Source organism: Spea bombifrons, chromosome 10 (assembly GCF_027358695.1).
Source record: "Spea bombifrons isolate aSpeBom1 chromosome 10, aSpeBom1.2.pri, whole genome shotgun sequence".
In the NCBI taxonomy this organism is placed as follows: domain Eukaryota; kingdom Metazoa; phylum Chordata; class Amphibia; order Anura; family Pelobatidae; genus Spea; species Spea bombifrons.
Window position 1 is genome coordinate 3296880 of NC_071096.1, and position 16579 is coordinate 3313458.

Here is a 16579-nt window from a genome sequence, read left to right on the forward strand (position 1 = left end):
CGGCTCGCGTGATGACTGTTTGTTTTAAGCAAAACCCGCTGCGGAAATGTTTTTGAATGAAGCCAAGAGTTCTAGCCCATTTTGGCCTTGGCAGACTATGCATTAGCCTAAGGAGGCAAGTCCTCTGCGGCATAACAGGGACCCAATCGCTGATCAGGCTCCCTATAACGCCACTTAAGTTAAAAGGGAGCCCACTCATGTCCCTAGCCGGCCCACTAACACTATGAAGGTCTGTTTTAAGAAGAAGAAAAAAAACCCTTAACGCGCGTACCGTTCTTTGAATGAAATGCACAGATTGCAGATATAGAACACGTCCCGTTTTATACAGTATAGCTATTTTTATTATTGATTGTTTAATGTAGCGCCATCACATTCCGTAGCGCTGTACAATGGGTAGACAGGACATAAGTAAGGACACACAGATTGTAAGTTCCTGCGGGACCCTTCATTCCTCTTGTATCTGTATGTATCAATTGCTGTATTGTACCTGTCGTTGTCTGTAACATTTTTACCTTCGTACAGCGCTGCGGAATCTGTTGGCGCTTTATTATAAAGTATAATAATAATAAGTAGTATGTAACATAACAATATGACTAACAGAAACAACAGGTGAGGAGGGCCCTGCTCAAAGGAGCTTACAATCTAAAGGGAGCTATAGGTTGGCTTTAAATAATTTATATGATTTATTGTTTTTTTATTTATATAACCCAATTTAAGAAGTCCACTTTATTCTAAAAATAAAATATGGTTTACTTGTTTCAGTGACTTTATTTTCTATGTATTGTACATAATTATTATTTACGAGCCTTATGTAAGCTACTGGCTTGCATGTTCTTTTTCATTTTATTAAAAACAAACAGAAGAATAAAAAAAACTGAGAAAAATGCATTTCTTGTTTTTATTTCCAAACCTGCCCCCCCCTCAGTTATGCACATTTGAGCCCAGGCTTGCCACACTGCCTTCCACATATGCCTTATACCCCCACATATGCCTTATACCCCCGATATGCCTTATACCCCCTGATATGCCTTATGCCACTGTGCCCTTGATATGCCCCCCCCCCCGACTTACCCTCCATGCTCCAGACTCCTTGGTGTCTAGTAGGGTCAGCCGGCGGGCGTCTGCGTGATGCGCATAGACAACCTCTGCTTCTGGCCGGCATTTTCGCTGGAGCTTCTATGACTGAGAAGGTCATGTGACACCGGAGCTCCATCATAGAAGCCCCAGTTGAAGTGCCGGCGGTAGCCGGCTGCCAGAGAGAATGATCCGGGTCCCCTGCAGCGCTGCAACGGATCCTCCTCTCTGGCAGCCAGCGAGCGTTGCGCAATGCACACAGACCACCTCCGCTGTGCTGGGCAACATTTCAGCCGGGGCTTCTATGGTGGAGGACCAGAAGGTCACATCACGCTAGTGCTCCATCATAGAAGCCCTGGCAGAAGTGGAGGACAGTAGCGGAGGATGTCTGCGCGCATTGCACAGATGCACAGAGAGGATGAACTGGGTCCCCTGCAGCACTGCGGGGGATCTGGATCTTAGTGTTTTAATAAAATGAGGGGTATTTTTCAGAGCATTTGCTCTGAAAAAACCCTCATCTTATAATCGATAAAATTCAACTAATTGATAATGAAATTTGTTGCCTATCGATTAGTTGTTGCAGCCCTAATTCTTACTGGTTTGAGCCAAATTACCAAATATTATGGCCATTTGGCGAAAGCTACCAACTCCTAAAGTGGTTTTGCTCTTGTAGGAAAGTATGGAACTTGTGGTACGTCTGTTTTCACGTGCCCTGGGACCTTCCCACAGATAATAGCGACCCGCTACTGGGCTGAGGTGGTCCGAGTGGAAATTCCAAGCCTTGTTGAGAATGATGCGTGTTTTGCTGTTATTATTGTCGGGGGGTTTGTCTAGTAGACCGAGAACTCTCATATGCAGCTACGTGATAAATATTACGGGGCGAAAACTACAACTGGTTTTCAGCTGTAGTTTGTAGGGTCTCCGCAGGACATATTTACGGCGGTTTAGCAACAGAACCTTACAATACGCGTATCATGCAAACATTTCAGGTGCCCACATCAGGCAAAAGATCGGGAGGTGTGAGGGAAATCGTGACTGTCCCACAAAACCAGGTCGCTTGGGAGGTACACATTCACCTCCGCAAAGCCGCTGAGGGGGGCATTTAGAAGAAGAATAATGGGGTTTTATTTACAGTTTAATTTATATAGCTGTTTCCTGCTGTTTCTATACACATTACCGGGGCTCTTAGGGCTGTAGAACCCTGTGATACCCTCATACCCAGCAAACATTCTGACCTCCTAGAAAAGAGGGGGCAACAGGGGGAGGAAAAAGAGGACTAGTAAAAGTAACCAGGCTCACTTGACAGGTATGCAGCCGCGCTCCTTGTGCTGGGACGCTTCGCTCTACGCCTCCCTGTAGGCCGCAACGCTCTGTTGCCTGGTTACCGCCAGTACCGGAAGCCGTGTTCGGGCTGCGCTTCCGGACACGTTGTGTTGATGGTTGCATCAGACTCGTAGAGCCGGGCAGAATGGCAGCCGCCGGGGATCAGGGTGAGTGTCCCGGGCACCGATTCTGATTGTTACCGGCAAGACCTCGCTCATTTAGTCCTCACTGCGAGCGCGTTGGGGGCATAGGGGTGGTAATTGCCCCATCTGTCTGAATACAGGGGGGGTAATGGGGGAGTTTCTGATGTTATGTGCCCTGGTGTGCCAGGTCTGAGTGACTCCCTGCAGCATCCTGCACCACATATATGTATTATCAGTACGATTTCTACATGCATGTAAATGAACTTGGGGTGTCATGTGTGACAGCTTCCCATTGCATGCCCCCCAGCTGTTGCATGCATGTGAACATACATGAGGTAACATACGTGATGTGTGTTTCAGGTGCCTATTGGATGACTTCCTGTCACACCCATCCTGTTTGACAGCTTTTTATTGCATCATGTCAGCTCTCCTTTTGGGAATTGCAGTAACTCCCCAGCCCCCCATTATTTCATCTTTTATCCCTAAAAAAAAAAAATCTCAGGCTTTGCACAATGATTTAATCCTGACCACTTATGCTCAAAAGCGGTTCCACTTATCTACTACCCTTTAAACCCATATGGAAGTGCCATGCAGTGATATAAATACTGATGTATTCAGACTGAATAATGTTTCCCAGCGGCGCATCATGGATACGGCAATAAATCGCCCCTCTTTTTATAAATATATATATATATAGTTGGCTTCCAGTTGGTGCTTTCGCCCCCAGTACATTATGGTTGATATCCCTGCTTGAATGCAGGTGTCTAACTTAAGGGTATCTTTAAATGATGACAAGTCGAGGTTTCCAAGACGACCGGTATTAGAGCCATTTGGGTAACACATTTGGCGACACGCCATTTAGAATCTTCACGATGGGCTATTAAAGGGTTAATATTTCAACAGTTTCCCGCGCACCCGTTCCGTAGGTGCACCTTCCAGCAGGAAACGAGGAGTGTAAATGAAAGTGTGTTCCCCCAGCGTTAAAGAGAAGAATAGTTCCATTTCAAATGAATAATAATAAAATCGTTAAATTAATGCTGGAGGTTTGGGGTTTTTTGGATGGTTATTTTGTTCTAGAATCACGACCGGCTGTTCAAAGGTGCGGCCGGCTTCTGTAGTTTCACTTTCTTTTATGCTTGGAATGGCTGACATGTTCACTTCTGACTTGGGCTTCGTTCACTCGTTCTATTTAATAAAGGGGAACTGAGAAGGTAAGGGGGGGTAAGTGGAACAGCCTCCCAGCAGAAGTGGTAGAGGCTATTAAACATGCGTGGGATAGACCTACGGCTCCTGAATCTAAGACGAGACCAACGACTGATTAACTTTTGAGTCTTTACAGCAGGAGAAACGGGCGACAAGACGGGGGCCGAATGGGGCCAATCTGCTGGCAGGTTCTATATTAAGTACAGTAGAGATGCTTTAAGAGCCGGTACTCACAGTCTGGGGTACCGATTCCCTACAGACAGTTGGTTTGTATTGTTTTGCCCCCGCATGGTTCCCGTATCGCCCCCCCCTTGCCATGTAGTGCCTTGTGGCCCTCAAAAGTATCATCTTATGTTTCTGCCTTCTGCGTTATTTTAACCCCTTCCTTGCCTTTTGCCACGGGCAGTCGGTACAGAAATATTTCTATAAACAGTTTGAAGGGATACGGTAGGTGGAGGAATGTCCGTTTTACGGCTCGCGGCTCGTTAAGCATGCGATTGGCTCGTTAAGCATGCGATTGGCTCGTTAGGTGAGGGGGGCGATGTGGGCGGCCGGTAATTTATACTGATTTCCGGTAATTTATACTGACTGTAGCTCCCGCAGAGCGGACATGACCTTTGACCCGTCGTATTGTGGTATGGGAGGAGAGGCTTTCACTGCGTCCGATCGCATCGTTGTTGTGTAGTCGTTTGTGTTGTATTGAAGTGAATGCATGCGCGCGTGTCTGCATGCAAATACCCGGCATCCATCCATCCATCCATCCATCCATCCATCCATCCATCCAGCATGGTATGGAATAATGGATTCCGCAGACTGTTACACCGCAGCTGTATCATCCCAGCGAATAACGTTCATTTTCTCATGTCCAGGGGTATAACTAGAAACCACGGGACCCCGGTGCAAAAATTACCCCAGACTTCAACAAGCAACATGTCCCGCGGTGCCATCTCAGTCCCAAATCAGCTTGCCTGTGCATTTTTTTTTGCTACCAAACAGCTTGTTAGTGCCCCCCAGAAGCCTGCCTGTTCCATTTTTGCCCCCTAACAGCCTGTCTGTGCCATTTGTGCCAACAAACAGCTTGTCACTGCCCCCCAAACAGCCTGTCTGTGCCCTCTTTGCCCCCAAACAGCCTGTCTGCGCCCTCTTTGCCCCCCAAACAGCCTGCCTGTGCCCTCTTTGCCCCCCAAACAGCCTGTCTGTGCCCTCTTTGCCCCCCCAAACAGCCTGTCTGTGCCCTCTTTGCCCCCCCCTAAACAGCCTGTCTGTGCCCTCTTTGCCCCCCCAAACAGCCTGTCTTTCTTGCAGTAGTGGTGCGTCTCTCTTCCTCAGGAAGTGGATGTGATGTCAGACTCTTCGTTTTACCTGCATCTAACGTCTTTAAAGGGGCTGACGAGTGGTTGCCCGGGCCCCCTAGTGTGGCACTCCGGGATACAGTTGCGACCCCTATGACTACGCCCCTGCCCATGTTTCTATAGCAACTGCCTATTATTTTTGAAGTCCGTGCAGCGCTGAGCGTGTGGCTGATACACGTGTGTGACTCGTCGCTCCGTTTAGCATGTTGACCGCGTCTTTTGTGCCTTTCTTGCAGCGCCGAGTTACCGCTCTCTTCTGGGCATTAACGATCCGACGGGCCGAGCGAGCGCCCTGAACGAGTTCCTCCGCTCTCGGAGCTATATGGAGGGATACACGTTTTCTGCGGCCGACGTGGAGGTGTTCAGGCGGCTGTCGGGACCTCCTCCTGACCATTACTTCCACGTGGTCCGGTGGTACAAACACATAGCGGCCATTTCTAGCGACTCCGCTGCGCAAAATAACTCCAGCGATTCGCCGGCATGTGAGTAAAGCGCCGTGATACCGCCGGCCCCTTTTATTTCTGCATCCCGCTGTGTAGAAAGTGGCAGTAGAAGGGAGGCAGCTTCCGCTAAAGCTGGCACGGCCGCTGCAGCTGCCTGAGTCCGTCACATTGGAAAGGGTTATTTTCTAAATGCTGGTTCCGGGCTTTTGCTTGTGATACGTGGAGCCGAGGAAAGGGGTTCACAGTGATGGCGGTCAGGAGGTGCTATGTACGCGGTTCCGGTGGGTCCAGTCGGTACCTTCTATATTGGATCATTAATACATTTAAACTGCAAGTCCAGGGAATGTCTGACGTATGTTACGTATACAGTCCGATCCGTGTCACTCTGTCTGTCCTCCAGGTAAGAGCAGACGGACGCAGCCGCAGTGGTCACCGCCAGAAGCCAAAGAACAACCCAAGCTACGCCTGTACAACAGCCTGACTCGCAACAAGGTGCGTGACCAGCGACTGCTCCCTGTGGGTGACACCGTGCGCTCCAAAGCTTCGTAACCCCATGCCTCCCAACTGTCCCGCTTTGCACCGGACAGTCTCGGTTTTGCCGCTGTCCTCTGAGCTTTACCTCTTTCCAGCCTTTGGGGGCAGAGGTAGAGCTCGGTAGGATCGGGGGCCACCATCCCGCAGTCCGGATCTCATTCTCTGGTGTCTGATTCGCTGAGGGTAGAAGTTCGGACGTAATTACCCCATCCTGATCAAGTCCTCTGTCTTCATATTTAACGCTGGATTCCTTTCTGCCCGGAATATTCCGCCAGGTTTTTTTGTTGATGTTGTACGCTGCAGAACCTGATGGCGCTCTATAAATCAATGCGTAATAATCATCGTATACATCTGTTTATTGTATGTGCTTTTGTGTGTCCGCAGGACGTGTTTGTGCCCCAGAACGGTAACAGGGTGACGTGGTATTGCTGCGGACCCACCGTGTACGATGCGTCCCACATGGGTCATGCCAGGTGCGTGTATTCATCAGAGAGAGCGTGTGAGGTTCGCCGTGAGTTGCGTTATTTATTGCAGAAAGAATTTTAATATACATTATGGCGATTATATGGATGTTTTAAAATGCGGCAGAGCAGGTTCCCTACTTTATTAACTATAACTAAGTACTAAATGGCCCTTTATCACTCCCATCACTCCTGTGTTCCAATGGCCCTTTATCACTCCCATCACTCCTGTGTTCCAATGGCCCTTTATCACTCCCATCACTCCTGTGTCCCAATGGCCCTTTATCACTCCCATCACTCCTGTGTTCCAATGGCACGTTGTGTTTGTTGATCCAAGTTTAAGTTTAAAAGGCTAATTGCTGGTTAGAAAACCCTTTTTCCAATTATGTTAACAGCCAGAAATGTCCTTGTTTTCCATGAAATCCGTTAAGTGACCGTTATTTTTTGAGTGTTAGTGTATAATAGGGGAGTTAAAGTTAATTCAAGATATTCTACATCACTGCTTTTATTTTATTTTTAGATCGTATATTTCTTTTGACATTCTGCGAAGAGTTTTAAGGGACTATTTTAAATATGATGTCTTTTACTGCATGAATATCACGGACATCGACGACAAGGTGAGATAACTTTTGGTTTATGACGGACGTGTGGCCCTTAGAACTGTAGCGCCGGCCGACATCAATTCTCATTCTGCTGTTTAATTTCCAAGTAATATTTAAATATCCGTTGGTTGAATAAAACGTAATGCTTTTTTTTTCCTTGTCTGTATTCAGATTATAAAGCGCGCCCGGCAAAATTATCTCCTCCAGCAGTACAAGGACAGCCAGCCTAAGCCCTCAGCTCTGCTTCTCGATGTGAATACGGCGCTGCAGGTACCGGCTCCGGGGGCCTTCCTCTCTCACGTATTCTTTTATTGTTTTAAAATAGCTAGAATGTAATTTCTGAAGAAGAAGCAGTGATTGTAAATACCAACCTGCCATTGGGACACAGGAGTGATGGGAGTGATAAAGGGCCATTGGGACACAGGAGTGATGGGAGTGATAAAGGGCCATTGGGACACAGGAGTGATGGGAGTGAAAAAGGGCGATTGGAACACAGGAGTGATGGGAGTGATAAAGGGCCATTGGAACACAGGAGTGATGGGAGTGATAAAGGGCCATTGGAACACAGGAGTGATGGGAGTGATAAAGGGCCATTGGAACACAGGAGTGATGGGAGTGATACAGGGTTTCTGTACGCCTATGATGATATTTCATTAAAAATCTGCCTTTTCTAGCTACAATAGTCATTTTCAACATTAACCCCGTCTGCGCTGGATTTCTGATCCATTTAATGTTATTTCATAGGCGAAATTTGGTTTTCTTTCAAAAACAGGGACATCTCTAACTGACCCCAAACTTTTAATGGTAGTGTAGGTTTGGGTTTGTTTGTGTTACTATATTTATAAATTGTTGCCAAATGTTTCTATTTTTATTTATTTTATATTTCTAGTTTGTAAAGCAGTATTTTAGTTATTTTTCCCTTTCTACGCTTCCTGTAAATAAATCAACGCTGTTCCGTTTTTCTTTTTTTTATCGTCATCACCAAAGCCATTTTCACAAAAGCTGAAGGAGACGACGGATCCGGATAAAAAGCAAATGCTGGAGAAGATCGATAAGGCGGTCTCTGCCGCCATCCAGCCGCTGAAGGACGCCGTGAGCAAAAACGCGTCCGAGGAGGAAATCGCTAAGTATGCGAAGGTGATGCCCTCCGTTCCAGATCCATCGCTTGTCTTGTAACATTGTAACCCAAAAAATGGGTGAATTTCTGTTTTTTTTAACAATTAATGTTTTTTTTTTTTTAGATATTACTTGAAGAAGCCGCAGATCTGCTCGCTGATTGGCTGGATGCCCAGCGTGGCGCTGACGTAACGGATAACTCCATTTTCTCCCAGCTTCCAAAGCACTGGGAAGGGGAATACCATAAAGATATGGAAGATCTGAACGTGAGTCTCACTCGAACCGTCGACCCTCTTTTTTTTTTTTTTTTTCCTCTTGTGCCAAATAGTTTTTTGCCCGAATCGTTTTCTTGCCGAAAACATCAAATAAGGAAGGAAGCAAAAAAGTTAGAGTCACGAGCTATTATTAGGCAAGAAGAAAGATCTTCAGAAAGTATATATCAGTCTGCGCTCTTCACGAGCCGCGGATTACATATCCCATGATCCTCAGGCTGCCTCAATGAGCATGGTGGGACATGTCGTTCCTCATCTCTGATCCACTGACTAGAGTTTGTACGCATGAGTATGGTGTAACTTACTACCCCCGGTCCTACCCCCCACTCTACTGTACATTAATGTGAGTGCAGAGTGTAATTGTGTATATGAGTGTCAAAGATTATCTGTTTTAATGATAAAACAATGTTTTAAGGCGAAAAAGGTGGTTTTGATCTTTTCCCCTATAGGGTTTTTCTTTTCTATTTCATTGAGACCCAAAGTCTGGGGGTCTTCTTATAATCGAGCAGATATGGTACATGCTAGGCTTTTTTTTTTGGAAGAAACATTGTGTTTTTGGGAACATGGCTTCTGGACGGGACAGGGCTCGATAACAGGACCTGCTGTCATTCTGATACGGAACTCTAATGTTCTCTATAGGTTCTCCCCCCCGACGTCCTCACGCGAGTGAGCGAATACGTGCCCGAGATCGTCGAGTTTGTGCAAAGAATTGTGGATAACGGTTACGGGTGAGACTTTTACTCTACTTTGAAATGTTTTTTACGCATGGTGGTGTCTCCCGCGTGCTTCAGCTTCCAGTGGGATACGGTGAAACAGAAAAATACCCTTTTAATACGTTTCAGGTACGTGTCCAACGGTTCCGTTTATTTTAACACCGCCAAGTTCGACGCCAGCGACCGGCACTTCTACGCCAAGCTCGTTCCCGAAGCCGTTGGAGATCAAAAAGCCCTTCAGGAAGGAGAAGGTATTTGGATTTAGTGCCTAAGTTTACCCCCCTCATTGGTGCCAGCTGTGGATCCTGATTGGCTGGTGATGGGAACACCTGGGCGGCAGCGCACAGCCCCATTAATGTCTTGCTGAGTGTAATAACCCTGTGATGGTTGATTCTCCTGGGTAGGGAAACCTATGCTCGGCTTGGCGTGTAGGATCGTCCCCCCGATCGCTGTCTGTCTGGACGTTTGGGGACGGTTAGTGACGTTGGCTCTTCTTTGCACCCTTTTCACGATTTGCGTTGTCCGCAGGCGACCTCAGCATATCGGCGGATCGGTTAAACGAGAAGCAGTCGCAGAATGATTTTGCATTGTGGAAAGCATCGAAGCCCGGGGAGCCGTCCTGGGAGTCCCCGTGGGGGAAGGTATTAAAATTAACCGGGATGCTTTTTTTTTTGTGAAATATGTTTTATCTGTATTTTATTTATTTCTTGAAATGCATTTTTACGTATTCTGCTATTAACCCTTTTAGCGTTTGCAGACTTAATGTATGTGTGTAACGGTGTGTGCGGCGAGCTTCTAGAACATGCCGATATATCCCGAATTAATGTTCTCTTGAAGGGCCGCCCCGGTTGGCACATAGAATGCTCGGCAATGGCTGGTTCTATCCTCGGCGAGTCCATGGATATTCACGGAGGGGGTTTCGATCTCCGGTTCCCCCATCATGACAATGAACTGGCGCAGTCCGAGGTGAGCTCACGTAATGTTAATTGGTGTCAGACTTTTTCTTTTTAAATAGATTGCATTTCCCTTCAGAGTAACAGTATTTGCTTGATTCAAGTCCTGAATATAAGACAATGCTATTGGGGGGGGTGTTAACTACTATTTTTGCTTTTATTGGTCTCACACTCTGACTCTCACAAACACTCTCTTACACTCTCTTACACTCACTAAGACTCTCTTACACCCTCTAACACCCTCTAACACTCTCTTACACACTTCCGTGTCACCGTCTCCTTTTCTGCAGCTCCACTTCTTCTCTTGCCTCTTCTTATCTTCTTTCTTCGTTCGCTTTTCCCCGGTATCAGATGGGTTATCTACGTACTTGAGGAAAGGGGTGGGACCTCTGCGCACACCCTCTCCCCAGATTGGAGGAACTGGGGGAGGGGAGGCTGTCCCTGTGGTGCACGCTGTGGCTCCACCCTTTCCCAGAAGTACCCGGTTAAACGGATCTGATACCGGGGAGAAGCGAAGACAGAAGAAGAGGAAAGAGAAGAAGTGAAGCTGCGGAAAAGGAGACGGGAATAGCAAGCGATTGGTGCTTTTCTGTCCACCCCATTCATCTGCCTGTCTTGTTTTTTCAGGCTTACTACGATAATGACCACTGGGTGCGTTATTTTCTTCACACCGGTCACCTGACCATAGCCGGCTGCAAGATGTCTAAATCCTTAAAGAACTTCATCACCATCAGAGATGCATTAAAGCGGAATACTGGTGAGGAAACCGGAACGTTCCCGATCTTTGCCTTCATAAAGTGCCGCGGCTCGCTCTGTCACTCCACCGGCCGGATACTGTATAAATCTACTCGTGGGGCGGAATAATGTCCTTGCCAGGGCTGCCCAGTTTCAAATCTATCATGTTTTGCTTTTAGGCTGTTTTGGTGGCAGATTGGCTTTTAACCCCGTTCTTTGTAGGCAACTGTAATGAACTATATTAAAAATGCCCAATTCTCTCCCCCCGGAACAGCGAGACAACTCCGCCTGGCGTTCCTCATGCACTCCTGGAAGGACACCCTGGATTATTCCTGCAACACGATGGAGTCCGCTGTCCAGTATGAGAAATTCATGAACGTACGTAGGCACCAGCATCATCCTTAATAACCGTGCATGCATGTTACAGGCTGATCCGAGCTTTTAGACACAAATGCATTTTAATCTGATCCAAGTTTAAGTTTAAAAGGCCAGAAATTTCCATGAGAACAGCTCAGTGACCCCAAACTTTTGGCGGTGTGAAGAAATGTTCTCTGTTTCTTTTAGGAATTCTTTTTAAATGTGAAGGATATTCTCCGGGCGCCGGCGGATATCACAGGGCGGTTTGTGAAGTGGGAAGCCCCCGAGATAGAGCTTAGCAGAAGGTAAGGGCTCATTGCGGGATGTTTTGGGGTAACCCGTGACCCACAAAGTGCTGTCATTCTATAGCTCCCTCATCTTGCTATATATCTACTTATCCAGGAGCTCTTATTTATTGGGCCATTTCTCATGAAGTGGGGGGGACGCGCCGTGGGACGGGCTATGAAGTGGGGGGGGCGCGCCCTGGGACGGGCTATGAAGTGGGGGGGACGCGCCGTGGGACGGGCTATGAAGTGGGGGACGCGCCGTAAAACGGGCTATGAAGTGGGGGGACGCGCCGTAGGACAGGCTATGAAGTGGGGGGGGACGCGCCGTAGGACAGGCTATGAAGAGGAGATATTTTTGAATTGCACTGAACGCCCCCCTTTATCTCCGACCAGCTTTTATGACAAGAAAGCCGCGGTTCACGAAGCCCTGTGCGATAACGTCGATACCCGGACCGTGATGGAGGAAATGCGCTCGCTCGTTGGCCAGTGCAACTCGTACATCGCCGGCAAGAAAACCGCCAAACTTCCCCCGAACAGAATGCTTCTGGAGAGCATCAGCACGTACCTGACCGGCATGCTGCGAGTAAGCAGACTTGTACCGCGCCACAGCCTCTGTGCAGCCAAATTCCTCCGCAGTACTTTCAGCCCCCTAAAAACATGAATGTCGCCGGCTGGATTTCTGTATTTCCTGCTTTTTATACATTTTATACACTTCTCCCACCGCGATGTCAATACGGCGTGTCCTTTCTTACCCAGATCTTTGGTGCTATTGAAGGAGAGGAGCCCATTGGATTCCCTGTAGGGGGCGCTGCACAGAACCTCAACGTGAGTCTCTTTTATTCTGTAAATTCCCTTTAGCCTTCAGTCCTTCATCTTCATTTATTGTGGATTTAAAGGATAAGACTTGGGTATCAGCAATGTCCTAAATTGGACCCAATTCCATACTATTTGCCTCTCATCCCTTTTGGAAACTGAATTAAGGGGGTGCAAAGCTAACCTCTCGCCCCTGTTTTATTCCCCCCCCATAGCTGGAGTCCACGGTAATGCCGTATCTCCAAGTTCTGTCTCACTTCAGAGAAGGCGTCCGAAAAATTGCCAGAGAGAACAAAGGTGAGGTTACCCCGGTCTCACTGAAGTGACACACCGGCACGTTTTTCTGGCTATTTGTGAATTTCAGCCTTGTTCCCGTAAACCGGAATCCCGGACCTCCCAAGGAACTTAAAGAGTTAATTTAAACGCTGTAATTGTTTAAAAGTTTATTAAATTGACGGATTGATAGCTACATCGACCAAGCGTCAGATGGGAAAAGCTCCGTAACAGGATTAGATGACCTCACCATGACGGAGGGCAGTTTAACCCCTTCCACACCAAGGTTTTTTAGCACCCTAATTACCGTGGTTTTTTTTTTTTTTTGACATATTTACCGGATGTGGGCTTAATTTGATGTAACCCACGCAAATGATACATCCTTTTTATCACAAAAAAAGAAAAATAGGGTTTTCTCAGTTACAATGCATGAATTTATAGGGTAAATGCGATAAAACCTTTTTTTGTTTCTGTTTTCATAGTCTTTGAAGTATTACAGCTCAGCGACGCTCTCCGGGATGACGTTCTTCCAGATCTCGGGGTGCGTCTTGAAGATCACGAAGGTAACCTTCTGATACATTTACCGTACATTCTTTTTTTTTTTATTGGTTACCGACAGACTTAAAACTCGGCTACGTATGGTTTTAATGCTAAATCCAACCTTATTTTTTTTAATATTGTTTTAAATGAAAGTGTTTGAATTGTAAAGATTAAAATAGTGTATTAATACTACTCCTAGGACTCCCAACCGTTGTAAAACTAGTGGACAGAGAGACGCTGCTGAAAGAAAAAGAAGAGAAGAAAAAGGTAAAATAAATAAATAATAATAATAAAAAAAAAATATATATATAAAAACTGTTTCCACCTAGTGTTACATTTTTTATGTTTTTAGAAATATAAAAAAATTGTATTTTGGTTTGTAACAATACTAACCCGGAACAGATGCCCCCCCCTCCTCCCCCTCGCCAACTGCAGACTTCGGCTTGGTATGTTGAGATTTGCACCTGTCCCAGATCAAGTGTACAGCGGGGTCCCCACTCGGCCAAGTGTCACCAATCCACCGGAACCTGAGCCTCGGCCACGTGCGCTGCAGCCGCCACGTCCAAATGTTCTGATACGTGATCCGTGACCCTAATCTACAGCGAGGAATGCTTTCTGCCCGTCTGTCTTGATTTTCAAACAAGCATCGCTTGTTTTGTTTCAGGTTGCCTTTTTTTCTAGTTTTTAGCAAATAATTAAAAAAAATGATAATACTGACATAGTCATTTGGGATGAAAAAGATGTAAGTCCATCAACCCTTCTAGCTCTCCTTCCTGCTTTTGATCCAAAAGGCAAAAAAAAACCAATTAAGCTATTTTTTGTATTTTGCCACAAAAGGAAAAAAATCCTTCTTGACTCCAAAAGACGATCGGATTCCTCCTCGGATCGAGAAGCTCCAAAATATTCATGTAATTCTATTATTTGTAGCCCTGAAATCCTGGATGTGTTAATAAAGGGCTTCATAGCCGTGTATTGCTGATCGCAGTGTGTGTAATCAGCCAGCAGGGGGAGCTGATCCGAGATCCCAGCAAGGCAGTTAAAATGAGTGCGTTTGCAGGGTAAATGGGAAAAAAAAACCTTTTATTTCCATAGTTTTTGAAGTATTGCAGCTCAGCGATGCTCATCGAGATGACATTCTGGGTACTAAGCGGTGTTCTTTTTTTTAGGTTGAGGAAGAAAAACGAAGGAAAAAAGAGGAGGCTGCGAGGAAAAAGCAGGAGCAAGAGGTATGTAACGGGGCGAGAGGCCGGCACATACCGGGGGTGAATATTGTGCGGTAACGGCGGAGCCGCAGCACGGTAACCATACAGAATGCAGACCCCTGTATCTTCTTCACACAGGCAGCGAAGCTCGCGAAGATGAAGGTCTCTCCGAGCGAGATGTTCAAGTCCGAAACCGACAAATACTCCAAGTTTGATGAAACCGTGAGTTTGTTGATTTGCTTGTAATTTCCTAATGCGTTTTACATGAATCTGTACGATGAGTGTGTGATCTGATCCGCACGCGCGCACATTCATGCTCACACACCCTCACAGCTGCGCACATTCATGCTCACACACCCTCACACATTCATGTGCACACACCCTCACAGCCGCGCACATTCATGCTCATACACCCTCACACATTCATGCGCACACGTGCTCGCACTGAGGTTTTTATAACCGCGATTAACTCTCAACTTTCTTCCGTCGCCAGGGTTTCCCGACACACGATGTTGAGGGCAAGGAGCTGAGCAAAGGACAAGCCAAAAAACTCAGGAAACTCTTCGAAGCGCAAGAAAAATTACACAAAGAATATCTGCAGTCGGTTCAGAACGGAAGCGCAGACTGAGAAACCACGGAATCGATTGTCAAAAGCCAGTGAACCAGCGGGCATAAAACTGCCCGGAAAATACCCCCCCGGACCCGACGGCGGCCATATTTATGAACTGATGTTATCATGCAGGGCAACCTTTAGTGTCCTGGTTCCATGGAGCACAATTTGCCCCTGCAGACTAACATCAATTCTGCGTGATCAGTGTTGGGGTAAATCCTGAAGATAACGAGACTACCTGTTTTTGTGCTGAGATGTAATAAAATGTTCCGAAATGTCAGTTTTTGTCTGGATTTTCTGTTTGGGGAGATAAGGCAGATTTTTATGAGATTCACGGCACAAAAAACATAGAATTTGTCGGCAGAGAAGAACCTTTCAGTCTGCACTATTTCTGAATACTTTCCTTAGCCCCTGGCCTGATCTTATAACTAGGAAAGTCCTATGCCTATAACATGCTTGCTTAAACTCCTACACTGTAATAACCTCTACCACCTCAGCTGGAACGCTATTCCATGCATCCACTACCCTCTCAGGAAAGTAGTATTTACTGTTATTACATTTGCCCCTCTGGCTTCAGACTATGTCCTCTTGTGCTTTTATTTCTCCTTTTAAATAAACTCTCTTCCTTTATCATGTTGACTCCCTTTAGATATTTTAATGTTTCTATCATACCCCCCGTCTGTCTCGTCTTTCTTCCAGGCTGTATATATATATATATATGCGTTACGATCCTTAAACCTTTCCCAGTAAATTCTATCCTGTAATCCATGAACCGTTTTAGTAGCCCCTCTCTGAACTTTCTCCACCGTGTCTGTATCCTTCAGGAGATCCGCTCTCCGGTGCTGGACACAAAACTCCAAGTGAGTGTGAGCTCTTCCGTCTTATCTACTGCTAATATCTCTCCCTGTACAGCCCGGCGTTCTGCCGGCATCTCCTGCGGCTCTATAACCTTGTCTGCCCACCTTTACGTCCTCTGAAATAATGACTCCGGGCGGCGCGCAACGCTCCCCACCTACTACACCAACTGCGTGTGGGGCAAACCCCAAGGGCAACTTCAGCGGGAGAGCCCACCGGCGTCGGCGGGACCGCCTATCCGCGTCTCTAGAGAGTACGGCGATTATTAATACTATTATTTCTAAGCAGATTTCATGAATGTAAAGGGGTTTGTAGGCTGACGGTTTAAAGGTGGCCAAACCCCCCCCGGCCGTCAGACATCATTCTCGCCGTAACGGGTTACATCATTTATCATCTAAAAACCGTGTACCCAACGCGTTTCTAACGACCCGGCTGAGCGGCGATGGATCTCGCGCAACCCCCAGGAGCCGGCTTCACGTCATCCTGCGCTTTGCCTGCAACTCCCTGTCTATCTGGAAACTGCCAGCAGATCGGCCCCCCGCGGCCCCATCTAGTCGCTGTTCTTCCTGCTGTAAAGACTCAGAGTTCGATCAGTCATCTTAGATTCGGGAGCCATATGCCTATCCCATGCATGTTTAATACCCCCACTGTATTACCCTCTACCACTTCTGCTGGGAGTCTGTTCCACTTATCTACCACTTTCTCAGTAAAGTAAAAC

At 46.8% G+C, this 16579-nt stretch overlaps 1 protein-coding gene across 2 annotated transcripts; it reads left to right on the forward strand.

Moving 5' to 3' along the window:
• Positions 1 to 2442: 2442 nt before the first annotated feature.
• CARS1 (cysteinyl-tRNA synthetase 1) lies at positions 2443 to 15286 on the forward strand. 2 transcript variants are annotated; one of them, XM_053448863.1, is made up of 23 exons: positions 2443 to 2564; positions 5332 to 5577; positions 5939 to 6030; positions 6457 to 6545; positions 7054 to 7150; positions 7307 to 7405; positions 8123 to 8272; positions 8377 to 8517; positions 9163 to 9251; positions 9366 to 9487; positions 9765 to 9877; positions 10074 to 10202; positions 10817 to 10946; positions 11199 to 11302; positions 11489 to 11586; positions 11962 to 12151; positions 12325 to 12393; positions 12597 to 12678; positions 13137 to 13217; positions 13394 to 13461; positions 14361 to 14420; positions 14535 to 14618; positions 14890 to 15286. In XM_053448863.1, the coding sequence occupies exons 1-23, from the start codon at positions 2543 to 2545 to the stop codon at positions 15022 to 15024; spliced, it is 2490 nt and encodes an 829-aa protein (XP_053304838.1). In that variant the 5' UTR covers positions 2443 to 2542; the 3' UTR covers positions 15025 to 15286. The 2 variants fall into 2 exon arrangements, with proteins under 2 accessions (XP_053304838.1, XP_053304839.1); XM_053448864.1 differs by lacking the exon at positions 5332 to 5577 and having other exon boundaries at positions 2499 to 2564.
• The last annotated feature ends 1293 nt before the right edge of the window (positions 15287 to 16579 follow it).